The sequence below is a fragment of the Equus quagga genome, chromosome 11 (genome assembly GCF_021613505.1).
Source record: "Equus quagga isolate Etosha38 chromosome 11, UCLA_HA_Equagga_1.0, whole genome shotgun sequence".
NCBI lineage: Eukaryota > Metazoa > Chordata > Mammalia > Perissodactyla > Equidae > Equus > Equus quagga.
In genome coordinates, this window is record NC_060277.1 from 93119341 (window position 1) to 93131744 (window position 12404).

The 12404-nt window shown below is 56.1% G+C and overlaps 1 protein-coding gene across 3 annotated transcripts in view; it reads left to right on the plus strand.

Moving 5' to 3' along the window:
• Positions 1-12191, plus strand: part of ARHGAP23 (Rho GTPase activating protein 23) — a 68898-nt gene extending 56707 nt beyond the window's left edge. For all 3 annotated transcript variants that reach the window (XM_046675308.1, XM_046675307.1, XM_046675309.1), the window contains 4 exons: positions 2857-2898; positions 3399-3495; positions 5618-5649; positions 9651-12191. In XM_046675308.1, the coding sequence (XP_046531264.1) occupies positions 2857-2898; positions 3399-3495; positions 5618-5649; positions 9651-10697 (1218 nt within the window). In that variant the 3' untranslated portion in view covers positions 10698-12191. The remainder of the gene's footprint in view (positions 1-2856; positions 2899-3398; positions 3496-5617; positions 5650-9650) is intronic.
• Positions 12192-12404: the final 213 nt, after the last annotated feature.

Below are 12404 nucleotides of genomic sequence, written 5' to 3' on the forward strand. Positions count from 1 at the left end.
TGTTCTGTGTATCTATGAGATTGGATTTATTTTATCTTTTTAATTTGTTGTTTTTTTTTTTTTTTTGGTGGAGAAGGTTGGCCCTGAGCTAACATCTGTGCCAATCTTCCTCTATTTTGTATATGGGGCACCTGCCACAGCGTGGCTTGACCAGTGGTGTGTATGTCCATACCTGGGATCCAAACCTGCGAACCCTGGGCCACCGAAGTGGGGTGTGCGAACTTATCCACTACGCCACTGGGCTCGCCCTGATTTCTTTTTTTTTAGATTCCACATATAAATGAGATCATATGGTATTTGTCTTTCTCTGATTTATTTCACTTAGCATAATGCCCTCAAGGTCCATCCATGTGGTCACAAACGGCAAGATTTCCTTCTTTTCTATGGCTGAATAATATTCCATTGTATATATCCACCACATTTTCTTTATCCATTCATCCATCGATGGACACTTAGGTTGCTTCCATCCATGTCTTGACTATTATGAATAATGCTGCAGTGAATATGGGGGTGGAGCTGTCTTTTTGAGTTAGTGTCTTCATTTTCTTCAGATAAATATCCAAAAGTGGAATTGCTGGATCATGTAGTAGTTCTATTTTTAATTTTTTCGGGAACCTCCATACTTGAGGAACCTCCAGAATGGCTGCACCAATTACATCCCTGTCAACAGTGCGCAAGGATTCCCTTTTCTCCACATCCTTGCCAAAACTTATTATTTCTTGTGGGGTTTTTTTGGTGAGGAAGATTGGCCCTGAGCTAACATCCGTTGCCAATTTTCCTCTTTTGCTTGAGGACGATTGTCTCTGAGCTAACATGTGTGCAATCTTCCTCTATATTTTGTATGTGGGATGCTGCCGCAGTGGGGCTTGATGAGCGGTGTGTGGGTTCATGCCCGGGATCCAAACCCGTGAACTCCAGGCTGCTGAAGTGGAGCACATGAACTTAGCCACTACGCCACCGGACTGGCCCCTCTTGTCTTTTTGACAATAGCCATACAGTATTTCATTTTAATCCTCCCCACAATTTTCAAAGTAGATACACATATTATGCCCATTTTACAGAGAAGTAAATAGAGAGGTAATCTGCCTCAGGTGAACTTGAGCCCGAGACGACTGACTCCACATCTTGCATTTCTTTCTTATCCTCTCTTACTCTCTTCTCTTCTCTTTCTTGTTTCTCTTCTGTGCCGCTCGTTTGAGTTAATCATGTGCCTGACTGTGACTGATGATAACTGAGGTTCATGCGCGTGGTCACAATCGACCTCGCGAGTCGCCCTGTGCTCCTCACCTGGCTTTGCCTCCTCCACAAGTACCCACTCTAACAGGTTAACACGTGTCCTTCAGCCTGCCTTCTAAATGTACGGATGCCCTTAAATGTCTATAATAGTCTGTGTGTCTGACTTTCGATCGGTGAGCTTAGCTCATTTACTTTATTGTAATTTCTGTACTGTTAGGCCTTATTTCTGCCATCTTAAATGCCATTTTCTTCCTTTTTTAAATGTAATTTTTCTTTTTACCACATTTTCATTTTATTCTCTTTTTTCGGTCTGCTCCACCTTGCTTTTGATGGATTGATTTTTATTTTTCTGATATGAAAATTGTACATGTTCTAAAACCTATACTTATATTTCATTATACAATTATAAAAGCCTATACTCATGTTTAATTTTTGCTATCAATTTCTCGAGCTTGTCAGGGTCCGTGTCCCCCTTCCAGCCCATCTAAAAGCTGAGTACTGAGTATACTGTCCCCTGTCACTGGTTTCTCCCTCTGCATTTGAATTCTAGGTTGTCATGGATATTCTCTGTGTGTTTGCATATATGTGCGTGTGTGTCATTGCTGGTTTGATAACAATGGCCTTTTATATACTATTATCCATCCTTCTCAGAGCTTGTTGCTCCAGCTGGATTCATTTCTTTACATGCTCACGTGCTCAGTCAAGAGCGTCTTTGGGTAGTAAACTCTCTGATGTCTTAGAATAACTTTAGATCACACTCAAATTTAAATGAGAGTTTAGCAGGGTATAACAATTCCAGGCTCAAAATTCTTTGAAATTTGTAGTCTAGCAACACATTGAAAATATTACTTCCGTGCCTTCTTGTGTCTGTTGCTGCTGAAAGCTCTAGTTACAAACGATACTTGTTCATTTGGAAGCAATCTGTTTTTGTTTTTCAGAAAACTTTTAGAGTTTTATCTTCAAGATTCTCAAATTTCACAAAATATATTTGAGTAGGATTTTTACTTTATTTTCTAGGCTGTTTGGCATTTATGAGAAAACTCTTGCCTGCCTGCCCCTCGGGGAGCCTCTTAACACCGCCCTCCAGGTGCTCCCCTTTTCTGGGCAGGGGCCCGGCGCCCCAGGTATCCTGTGGAACCCGGACCTGTGGGGTACACTTAGCTGTGGCCCGGCCGCCTGGTTCCTGCAGTGGACCTGGCTGGCACCAGATGGCGCTGCTGCCCCTGCTTCTGGCTGACACTGGGGTGTGAGCCATCATGTGAGCGCCGGACAGCATTTAGCGAAAAACAGGCAAAGAGAGCAGCTGCCCCGAGCTGTCATCAGTCTGTGCCCGAGCCCTCTCTACCTCTAGGCTGCGTGCCCTCCGTTTGCTCTCCCCAAGGGTTTCTCATAGTCTGTAGAGTGGGGTTCCAGGCTCCATCACCTCTCTCTGAGACCTCTCTAACAGCCCAGCCAGCCTGAGGTTTGTTGAGAAGAGGGGGGACCCCCTCCTGCCAATCCGGCGCTCCATCAGGCCCCTGGGTGGGTCCTCTGGACTGAGCAGGGGGTAGCCCGTGTCCCCCTATCTCCCCTCAGCCCTTCCTATGCTGATTTCATCACTTCCTTTTGTCTCCTCTGCAGTCAGACTGGTTCTTCAGCGATGACGAGGACAAGGGAGAGCGGGTAAGTGAGGCAGAGGGCTGTGGGCGGGGTCTGGTCTGAGGTGGGCCTCATCGCAGGTGTGTGTAGAGGGCAGCAGGCTCCTCCGATCTGATGGGAGACACGATCCTCACCTTCATGAGCCCCTCGTCTGAGGGGGTAGATATGGGCCTTGCCCTGAGGAAACTGAGTCCAGGAACAAAGGCGGTCCTCACCTCCCAGTGTTGTGTGGAGGACGCGGGGCTCAGGAAGGTCCAGTCTGAGGGAGGAGGCACAGCTCAGCTGAGGGAGCAGCTCGAGCCTTCGGGGTTCCATCAAGGTGTTGGGGAAGGCACCGAACAGCCTCATGGGGGACATGTAGGACTTGCCCTCAAGAGTGCCTGACTGGTGAGGGAGACAGTCCCTGTGCTGGCGAGCCCCAGCCTGGAGGAGGGACATGGCCCTGTCTTCAGGGTACTCCACTCTGTGGGGTCCCCAGTCCAGCCATCTGAGGATGTGCTGGCTGACCCTCCTTCTGTTTGCAGACCCCTGTGGATGACAAGGAGCCTCAGTCAGTGCCCAACATCGAGTATCTCCTGCCCAACATTGGCAGGACAGTGCCCCCTGGTGAGCCAGGTTCAGGTGAGTGCAGGGGACTGGGGAGTGGTGGGGGTGGGAGCTGCCTTCCTGAGGGTCCCAGAGGCCTGGCCAGATGCCCAGCTTCCCCGCTCCTGCCCCAGCGGGGCCCTTCCTGCCCCCACCTTGGAGACTGGGCTGTGGCAGGGCCCTTTCCCTCCCTGGGAGGTCCAGCTTGCCTGCGTGTCCGCCTCCTCGTCCGCTCAGCTCCCTCCACCCCGAGCTGGGTAGGAGCTTTGTCCGCCCTCCTTCACTGGTTTCCTTCCTGAGCTTTTTATTTCTCCCGGGCTGTGTCCTTCTGGGCATGTTCCTCTTTTTAATTTTTCTTCCTTTTCTCCTTGCACCCTCTGCCCCTCCTCCCTCTTCTCCCTGTGCTCTCCTCCCGTCCCCTGGATCTGCCCCTTCTCTTCTCCTCCCCGCCCCTCCTCCAGCGGACCTGTTGGAGATTTAAAGGGTACAGTGTGGCATCGCGGCCTCGGTCACTAACAGTGGCGGGTGATTATAAGAAGGCTGGGCAGGCATGAGGGGCAGGCAAAGATGTCGTGGGCTGTGAGGACCTCACCCTGACATACGAGCTACCCACGCTTGTTAACAGCTTACCCCCACCCCAGCCCCCTCCTGTCCGAGAGCGCTTTCTCAGGTGGAAGGAGGCCCTCGCTGGAGCCAGATCCTTTCCCCTTTCCAGGAAGTCTGGGCACCGTCTGGCTGTCCGCCTGCAGTGGCCCAAACTCTGTGGCCTCTCTCCATGCCGAGCCTGGCCACTTCTGGTTATCTGGGCTGGGGCAGGCCTGGCCATAATGGAACCCAGCCTCTCCAGACACAGCGATGCCCCCCGCTAGAAGCCTCCCTATATCTATAGCTCCTGCCTCAGTTTCCTCCGAGGACTGGCTCTTCCTGCTTCGGAAACCAGAGCGCCTGGTCACTCGGCCCCCAAGGCTTGTTTCCAGGCCTCTGGCCCTCTCATAGCAGAGTAGCCCAGACTCAAAGGAATGGCTGGTCCCTTCTTGGCTCAAGCCACTAACTCCTCCCACCCTGTGGGTGACCCGCCCTTGGTATTTTGACCGCTCCTGTCTGACAGAGGCGTACCACAGCACCCCTAGTTGCAAGAGTCATGCTCAGGGAGGGGGCCTGAGGCTATGGCGGGTGGGAATGGCAGAGAGGAGCCCCCTGTCTCTTCTAATCACCTGCCGCCGCTCCCCGCCCCGTGTGTGTTGCTGTGTGGTCAGCTGTCCGCTCTGCTCACCGTGTGTGGGGGAGGGCTGGGGAGGAGGCGTCTAACTTGCTTGCGGCAGAGTGTGGATTAAACGCACCGCCCACTGCCCCGCCCGCCCTGGGAGGTCCTTGGATCTACCTGCCCTCTCCCCAGTCCTGGGGAGGACACTGCCAGGACTTGTTTCTGGTTCCTTCTCCACCCCAATGCTATTAGGGGAGTGGGACTCAAGTCCCACTGATGTAATGATTTTACTCCCCTCCGTAACTGAGGTACTAAACCAGGGCCCGGCCGCATAAGGGCAGATTGGCTGCTGGTCTGGAGGTGGAGCCTATCGAGGCTCCAATCGCCAGCGCACTCTGCCTCCTGTGTCCCGCCCACTTCACGCTGCCCCTGTACACCATCATTTCCCTGGTTCCCTCTTCCTTCTCTCACTTCCTTCCTGGAAGTGGGGAGGGTAAGGGTGGATGTAGGGCCTCCACCTCTCTATGCACTGTGTGGTCTCCATTCCTCCAGAGCATCTGTGATTTGCTGTGTTTCATTGTTGTGGTTTCCGTGGACTGCATCTGATATTTGGCATTTTCTCTCCAGCGCTTCAGTGTCACAGGGACAGGAGGGGAGGGGAGAGGAGCTAGGCTCAGAGAAATGCCCCACCCCTTGCCCTTAACCCTGGGCAAATGAGGGTCCAGTGCTTGGCAGCCTGATGTCAATTCCTGTTGTAAAAGGAAGCGGTGATTGACATCATTCTCTGCTCCATCCTTATCCCAGAGGAAATGACATCAGAGGCCATCACACTCCCGGGGCCTGGGGACATCTCAGGTTTCTGAAGCCTTTGAGGAGAGGGAATTGTGTTCACAAGACTCAGCCTTCTCTTGCCTCAATCCAACTTTCAGTTTTCTTTCTGTCTCTCACCAACAGATTCTACCACCTGTAGTTCAGCCAAGTCCAAGGTAAGTGCCAAGGCAGTTCTGAAGGCTTTGTCCCTCTGCAAGCCGGCCCACTTTGCTTTCTGGTCAAGGGAATTGGGAGAATTGTGACTGGAGCCTGAGGAAAGTTGAGGGTCACTGGGAAGGAAGGTGGAAAGTACTGAGTGTCCAAGGTAGGCTGAGAAGTTGCCCGCCCTAGCAGTGCTTGGTGAACCATCTTGTGTGGTAGAAGGATCTGGCCTGGGAGTTAGGTGGTTGGGAGGCAGTGTTTCCCAGTGGTTAGAAGTACAGACAGTCCTGGGTCTGAGTCCTGGCTCCACCACTTAGGAGCTTTGGGACATTGGGCAAGTTATGTAGCCTTTTTTTTGCTGAGGAAGATCGGCCCTGAGCTAACATCTGTGGCCAATCTTCCTCTTTTTGCTTGAGGAAGATTCACCCCTAGCCAACATCTATGGCCAGTCTTCCTCTATTTTGCATATGGGTCGCTGCCACAGCATGGCTGACGAGTGGTGTAGGTCTGTGCCTGGGAACCGAACCTGGGCCGCCAAAGCACAGTGTGCCGAACTTAACCACTATACCACTGGACTGGCCCCTGTGATCTCTTTCTGATACTCAGCTTCCTGATCTGTAAATGATGACAATATTTATCCCTGTAAATGGGGTTAATAACAAATATGTCTGATACAATAACTATCCTTTAAGGTCTTTGGAGAGCCCAAAGCAAGCAGAAGGAAGGAAATAATAAAGATTAGAGCAGAAATCAATGAAATTGAAAACAACTGAGAAAACCAATGAAACCAAAGCTGGTTCTTTGAACCAGGTCTCACAGCCAGCTCAGTGCCTGCTCTGGAGCCTGCCCTCTGAGACAGAATCCGTTAGGCAAGGATGCCTGCCCCAGGTGGACCCTGCCCAGCTGTTAGCCTAGAGCTTGGTGGCCATTCAAGCTGTGATCACAAAATACCATAGGCTGGGGGCTTAAACAGAAATGTGTTTTCTCACGGTTCTGAGTCTGGAAGTCCAAGAGCAAGGTGCAGGCATGGCCGGGTTCTGGTGAGGGCTCTCTTCCTGGCGTGTAGATGGCTGCCTTCTCCCTGTGTCCTCAGGTGGCTAAGAGCGAGCGATGGAGAGAGCAAGCTCTCTGGCGTCTCTCCCTGTGAGAGCACTAATACCAGCGTGTTATGGCCCCACCCTTAGGACCTCATCTGAACTGCATCACCTCCCAAAGACCCCGTCTCCAAATACTGTCGCATTGGGGGTTGGTGCTTCAGCATAGGAATTGGGGGGGATACAATTCTGTCCATAGTAGTGGGTGAAATCAGCTAAACTTTGGCTGACAGAACTGGGCTTATTTCTGTCTGGGTCTCTAAGCACAGGCCAGGTCCCAGCGAGACCAGTGTGCCTGACACGGAGCGGGTGCTCATTATGTCAGCTGAACGCACTGGACAGAAAGAAAGAAGGCTGCTCTAGTCTGGTGCCGAGGTCCCCTGTAACCTCTCCATAGAGCCTCTGCCTGCACACCTCTGGTGATGGGGAGCTCACTCCATCAAGAGACTGCTATGGCAGAGAGCAAGTTCATTCTAGTGACCTGAGTCGCTCTCCACGCATTGCTCCTGCCAGCCCCCAGGTTTCCCATAGCCTCTCTCTTGACCTTTATGTGAATCTCCTGACCTCTGCCTTCCCTGCGAGTGACCGTTCCGACCTCCTTGCTTCTGTAACTCGCCAGGCTGAGAGGGTAATGATCATATGGTCCACTGGCCTCTCAGGTCTCTCAGAGAGCACTGGCCAGGGGAGAAAGCAGCACTGGCCACCGTGGGCCTCAGGTTGGCCGTCACAGTGCTGCAGTGTCGCATGACTCCAGGGGCAGCCATGGCCCAGGAGCCACATGCCTGTGAATCCCGAATCCCTGATGTGCCTGGCTTTATCAGAACTAACTGATGTGAGAGAGGGTGTGCAGGATGCGGTGGCCACACAAGGCATCTCTGTGACTCCTCCATTATTACACTGTGGCAGAAACAGGAGGTGGCCTGTGAGAAGGAGTCGAAGGGCAGGTCATTCCAGCCCCACACAGGGACCCATCCCAGCATCTGCTTCTCCAAGGCTGTCTAAGCTGAGGGGACTCCATTCCCCAGTGGTGCATTCACTTTGCGTTTATGGAGCACCCGTTATGGGCCAGCCCTGTGCTAGGAGGCCTGGAGGCAGACATGGAGAAGCACAGACCTTGCTCTCAAGAACTGAGAGTCCGATATAGATGGTGTGGAAACAAAGCTATTGTGATGTGAGCAGGGCCGGTGTCGGTATGTTTTCAGAGGGCTATGGGAACTGGGAAGGGATCGCCCAGCTCGGCCCAAGGGAGGGCTAGGAGGCTGCTGCGCAGAGGCTACTGGGTTTGAGCTGGGCCCAGTAGGAGGAGTAGGAGCTCAGCCAGCAAATAGGGCAGCGGAGACCACGGGCTGCCAACATTAAAGTGCAAATAATATCAAGGGAAGGGCTGGTGGGCCAGCATGGCCAGAGGGGAGGCTGTGCTGGGGTTGGGGTCAGGGCAGGGAGGGTGCTAGGCTGGGAGAGCTGGGACAGGTGGTGAAGGGCCCTGTGTCTGTGCTTTCTCCTAGTGGGGGTGGGTCCTGCAGAGTCCGGAGGTGAGCAGGGTGCTGTCTTGCCTTGGAAGGACTGACTGTTCTGGAGGAGGGAGGTCGGGGGTGAGGCAAGGGTGGAGGCAGGGAGTCCTGTTAGGAGAAGGCAGAAAGGCCCAGAAAAGGCAGACTGAGGGCCTGAAGGGAGGATGATGAGGATGAGCTGGCTTTGGGAGTTGTTTCTGAAGAATGGAGAAGAGAGAAGGTGGGGCAGGGGTAGGGAGCATAATGTGGCCCCAGATGGGTGAGTTCAGGTGCCTGCCCACAGCCTGGCAGAGAGGGATTCACAGCTGGAAGAAGAGTTCTTTCTGGAACCCACGAGATGGAGAGTTTGGTGTTGGACAGGGCAGCCTCGGGAAAAGGAGCCTTCAGAACGGTATTTCCCAGGGAACCTGAGCAGAGAGAAGAGAAAGGGGCTGAGACGGCGCCCTGGGAACAGGCTTCTTAAGGGGGAAGAAGAGCCCCCCAGAGGCAGAGGAGAGGCCGGAAAGGAAGGACTAAAATACCGGGTTGGAGGAGGCAGTGATGGGGGCGTGGGCTCCGCTGGAGACTGTGGAAGGCCAGGACCAAACGCCCCCACGGGGCTTAGCAGTGAGAACAGCAGCAGGACGCTGCCCAGCTTGGGGTTGGAAATCACAATTTGGGAGCAGCTTCAGTCCAAACCATCAGACTGTGCAGGCTCCTTTGGCCACTTTGGCAGCAGAGCTGGCGGTTGGATTGATCTGGGGTGGGGGGCTGGGGGCTTGGCTGAAATGCATGGCAGTGGGAAGTGATGGGAAAGGCCAGTGAACTTGGGCAGGTTGCCCTGGAGAGGCCTGTAGGTACTGGGGTGGAAATGCAGGTTTCCAGGTGGGAGTGAGTGGAGCTGGGGGTGGGGGCAGGAGCTGGGGTCAGAGAAGGGTCCCTGCCAGGCTCTGGTGATTACAGCCCTGGATGGTATATGTGAAATGGGTTCACGCTGTCAAGGGTTTTTCACAGTTGAGAGATTATTATCACCAGAGCTGTGTCTAAAGGGTTTACCTAGCGCTGGATATGGAGAGCGGAGTGGAAGTAGGGGTGGGGGAGGTGGGAGACCAGCCCCAGTTTACAGGAAAGAGCAGAGAGTCCGGATTAAGACCAGAGGGGCGCCAGGAGTCTTCAGGATTGGGAGGCTGCCGCAGGAGGAGTCTCTAGAGTGGAGAGTGACACTCCAGCTGGGACGGTGGTCGGAGGGAAACAGCCGGTGGCGGTGGCGTGCTGGGCTGTCTTGGACCTGTTGAGATCCGGTGCTATGGTGTGGGGGTGTCCGGGTGGGAACGCGGACGGCGCTGAGGCCCTCCTGCCTGGGGCTGGGAAAGAGGGCGGCGCTAGCGCAGGTCTGGGCGCCTCTTGCATACGGACCTGTCTCCCGCACAGGGCTCGTGGGCCCCCAAGAAGGAGCCGTACGCCCGGGAGATGCTGGCGATCTCCTTCATCTCGGCCGTCAACCGCAAGCGGAAGAAGCGGCGGGAGGCGCGGGGGCTGGGCAGCAGCACCGACGACGACTCGGAGCATGAGGCGCACAAGCCCGAGGCGGTGGCGCCGGCGCCAGGGGCCCAGAACCAGCCGGAGGGGCAGCTGCCCGGCGCTGCTGTCCCCGAGGCCCCCGGGCGCCTCAGCCCCCCGGCGGCGCCGGAGGAGCGGCCGGCCGCGGACACGCGCTCCATCGTCTCGGGCTACTCCACCCTGTCCACCATGGACCGCAGCGTGTGCTCGGGCGCCGGGGGCCGGCGGGCGGGCGCGGGGGACGAGGCGGACGACGAGCGCAGCGAGCTGAGCCACGTGGAGACGGACACCGAGGGCGGCGCGGGGCCCGGGGGGCGCCCGGCGCGCCGGCCCTCCTTCAGCTCGCACCACCTGATGCCCTGCGACACCCTGGCGCGCCGCCGCCTGTCCCGGAGCCGCCCGGACGGCGAGGGCGCGGGCGCGGGCGCGGCCCGGGGCGGTCCCCGCGCCGCCGAGCTGCCCGGCTCGGCCTCGTCCAGCAGCCAGGAGTCACTGCGCCCCCCGGTGGCCGCGGCGGTGGCGGCGCTGGGCTCGCGGCCCTCGCGCATCGAGGCGCTGCGGCTGCGCCTCCGCGGCACCGCCGACGACATGCTCGCCGTGCGCCTGCGGCGGCCGCTCTCGCCCGAGACGCGGCGGCGCCGGAGCAGCTGGCGCCGCCACACGGTAGTGGTGCAGAGCCCGCTGACCGACCTCAACTTCAACGAATGGAAGGAGCTGGGCGGAGGGGGCCCCCCGGAGCCCGCGGGCCCTCGGGCGCACAGTGACAACAAGGACTCGGGCCTCAGCAGCCTGGAGTCCACCAAGGCGCGGGCGCCGTCTTCCACGGCCTCGCTGCCAGCCGCGCCCGGCGACCCGGGGCCCTTGCAGAGCCAGCCCCCACGCCGCTCGGCCGCCTCCCGCCTCCATCAGTGTCTGTGACCAGCACCTCGCCCCCGCGCCGCTCGCCCGCCACCCAGAGCCCCTTTGGAAACGGGAGTCTTTTTTGACTTGCACCCCTCTTCTGTGGCCCTGAGTGCATCCGGGCGGAAGTGGAAGGGCGCTGGGGCCCTGTCTCTAGTTTGGGTGCTGGAATTGGTAGGGGTGGACAGAGGAGAAAGCCTGGGGGACAAAGAGTGTGAATGGGAGGGACGAGGCTCCGGAGGTGAGGAGGGGGATAGGCTGCTGGGGCTCTGCGCAGCTGCTGGAGGTCTCTGTTCCCTGGATAGGTGAGAGTGTGCCCTTCTGGGCCTTTCTGTGTCTGCACTTAGGGACCTTTGTCAGCCACGGGGTGTGGATAGGGAACCCCCAAGTCTCAGACTAAAGGAAAGACACTGAGTGATGCTGGCTTTTCGCTCCTTTCCTCTGCAAACCCCCCCCCCCCCCCCTCGCTCCTAGCAAAGAGAGGGGGGTTGTGTCTGTATGTCTGGGGAGAGGAGATGTAGGGTGGTGGGGTCTTGGGTGGGGGTGGGGGGTTTGTGTGTGTGTGCGTGCGTGTGTGTGTGGTTACTGTCCAAAGGTTTTTCCAGTAGCAGCTTCTGCCACTCCTCCCCCCTTCATCCCCTCCCACCACCAGGGCTCCCTGCCTTCGGTGCACACAGGGATCCAGGCCCCCTGCTGCTTGTCAGAGCCAGAGAAGGGGCTGGAGCCACTCCCCAGAGGCAGGACTGAGACTCTCACCAGGGCCACTCCCTTGCCCCCCAACTTTTGCCAACTTCTAAATCACCCCCCGAGCGCTTTGACCACGGGGAGCTGCCCGTTCCCCAGACAGTTTGAGGAGGGTCCAGGGCGCCCCCTGCGAGACCTCCCTTGCCCTTCTTTTTGTTCTTCCAGCTGTGCCTGCTTCTTCCACAACTCAGGCACACAGACCCGCGCCTTCTTCCCTTTAGGAGGGGGCGTAATAAGACATCCCTGGTCTCTCTCTCTCACACACACGTGCACACACGCACCGACTTACGGATTTATGGGGTCTGAGCTGGGCCGTTCCTCCAGGATGGGCGGGACCCAGCCCTCTCTTCTCCCCACACGGTGTAAATAGACCTCAGATCACCCACACACGCCCTCGCTCATTCCAGGGAAGCCCAGGTGGGGTGGCGAAGCCCACTGGCACGTCTATCAGTCCTCTTGTTTTATGCAAAGATTTGCTGTAAAGTAGATTTCTCTCTCCTCCCTCCCCTGTCCTTTTATTGTAAATATTGTCTCTAAATGTGTAACATATTATAAAGAATTTATAAGGATTTTTAAAGATGTTTTGCTCATTTAAAAAAGTGTTGTAACAGTGTTGGGTAAGCCTCCGGCCCCACGTCCGCATGTCTCCTTTCACTGTGTCCTTGACACACCTCTCTAGGCGACAACTAAGATTTCCTGCTTCTGAACAGTCCTGTCTTAAAAGTATAGTCTATATCTTGGAAATAAATGGCCTTCCTTGAGGCACAACTCAGCTGTCTCGCTTGTTTTGGAGGGAGGAGAGGGCCAGAGCGGGGCTGGCTGGGGGGAGAGTGAGGTACCTGGCCCGCGGAAGGAGGGCGGTGGGGGCTGGACCAGACGGTGGCAGAGTGGAGGCAAACCTCCCTCTCCTGGCGGCTGTGTAGGTGTCCGGGGAGACTGATGTCAGCAGACACAGGCATAGAATAGAAGACGCAAGGATGG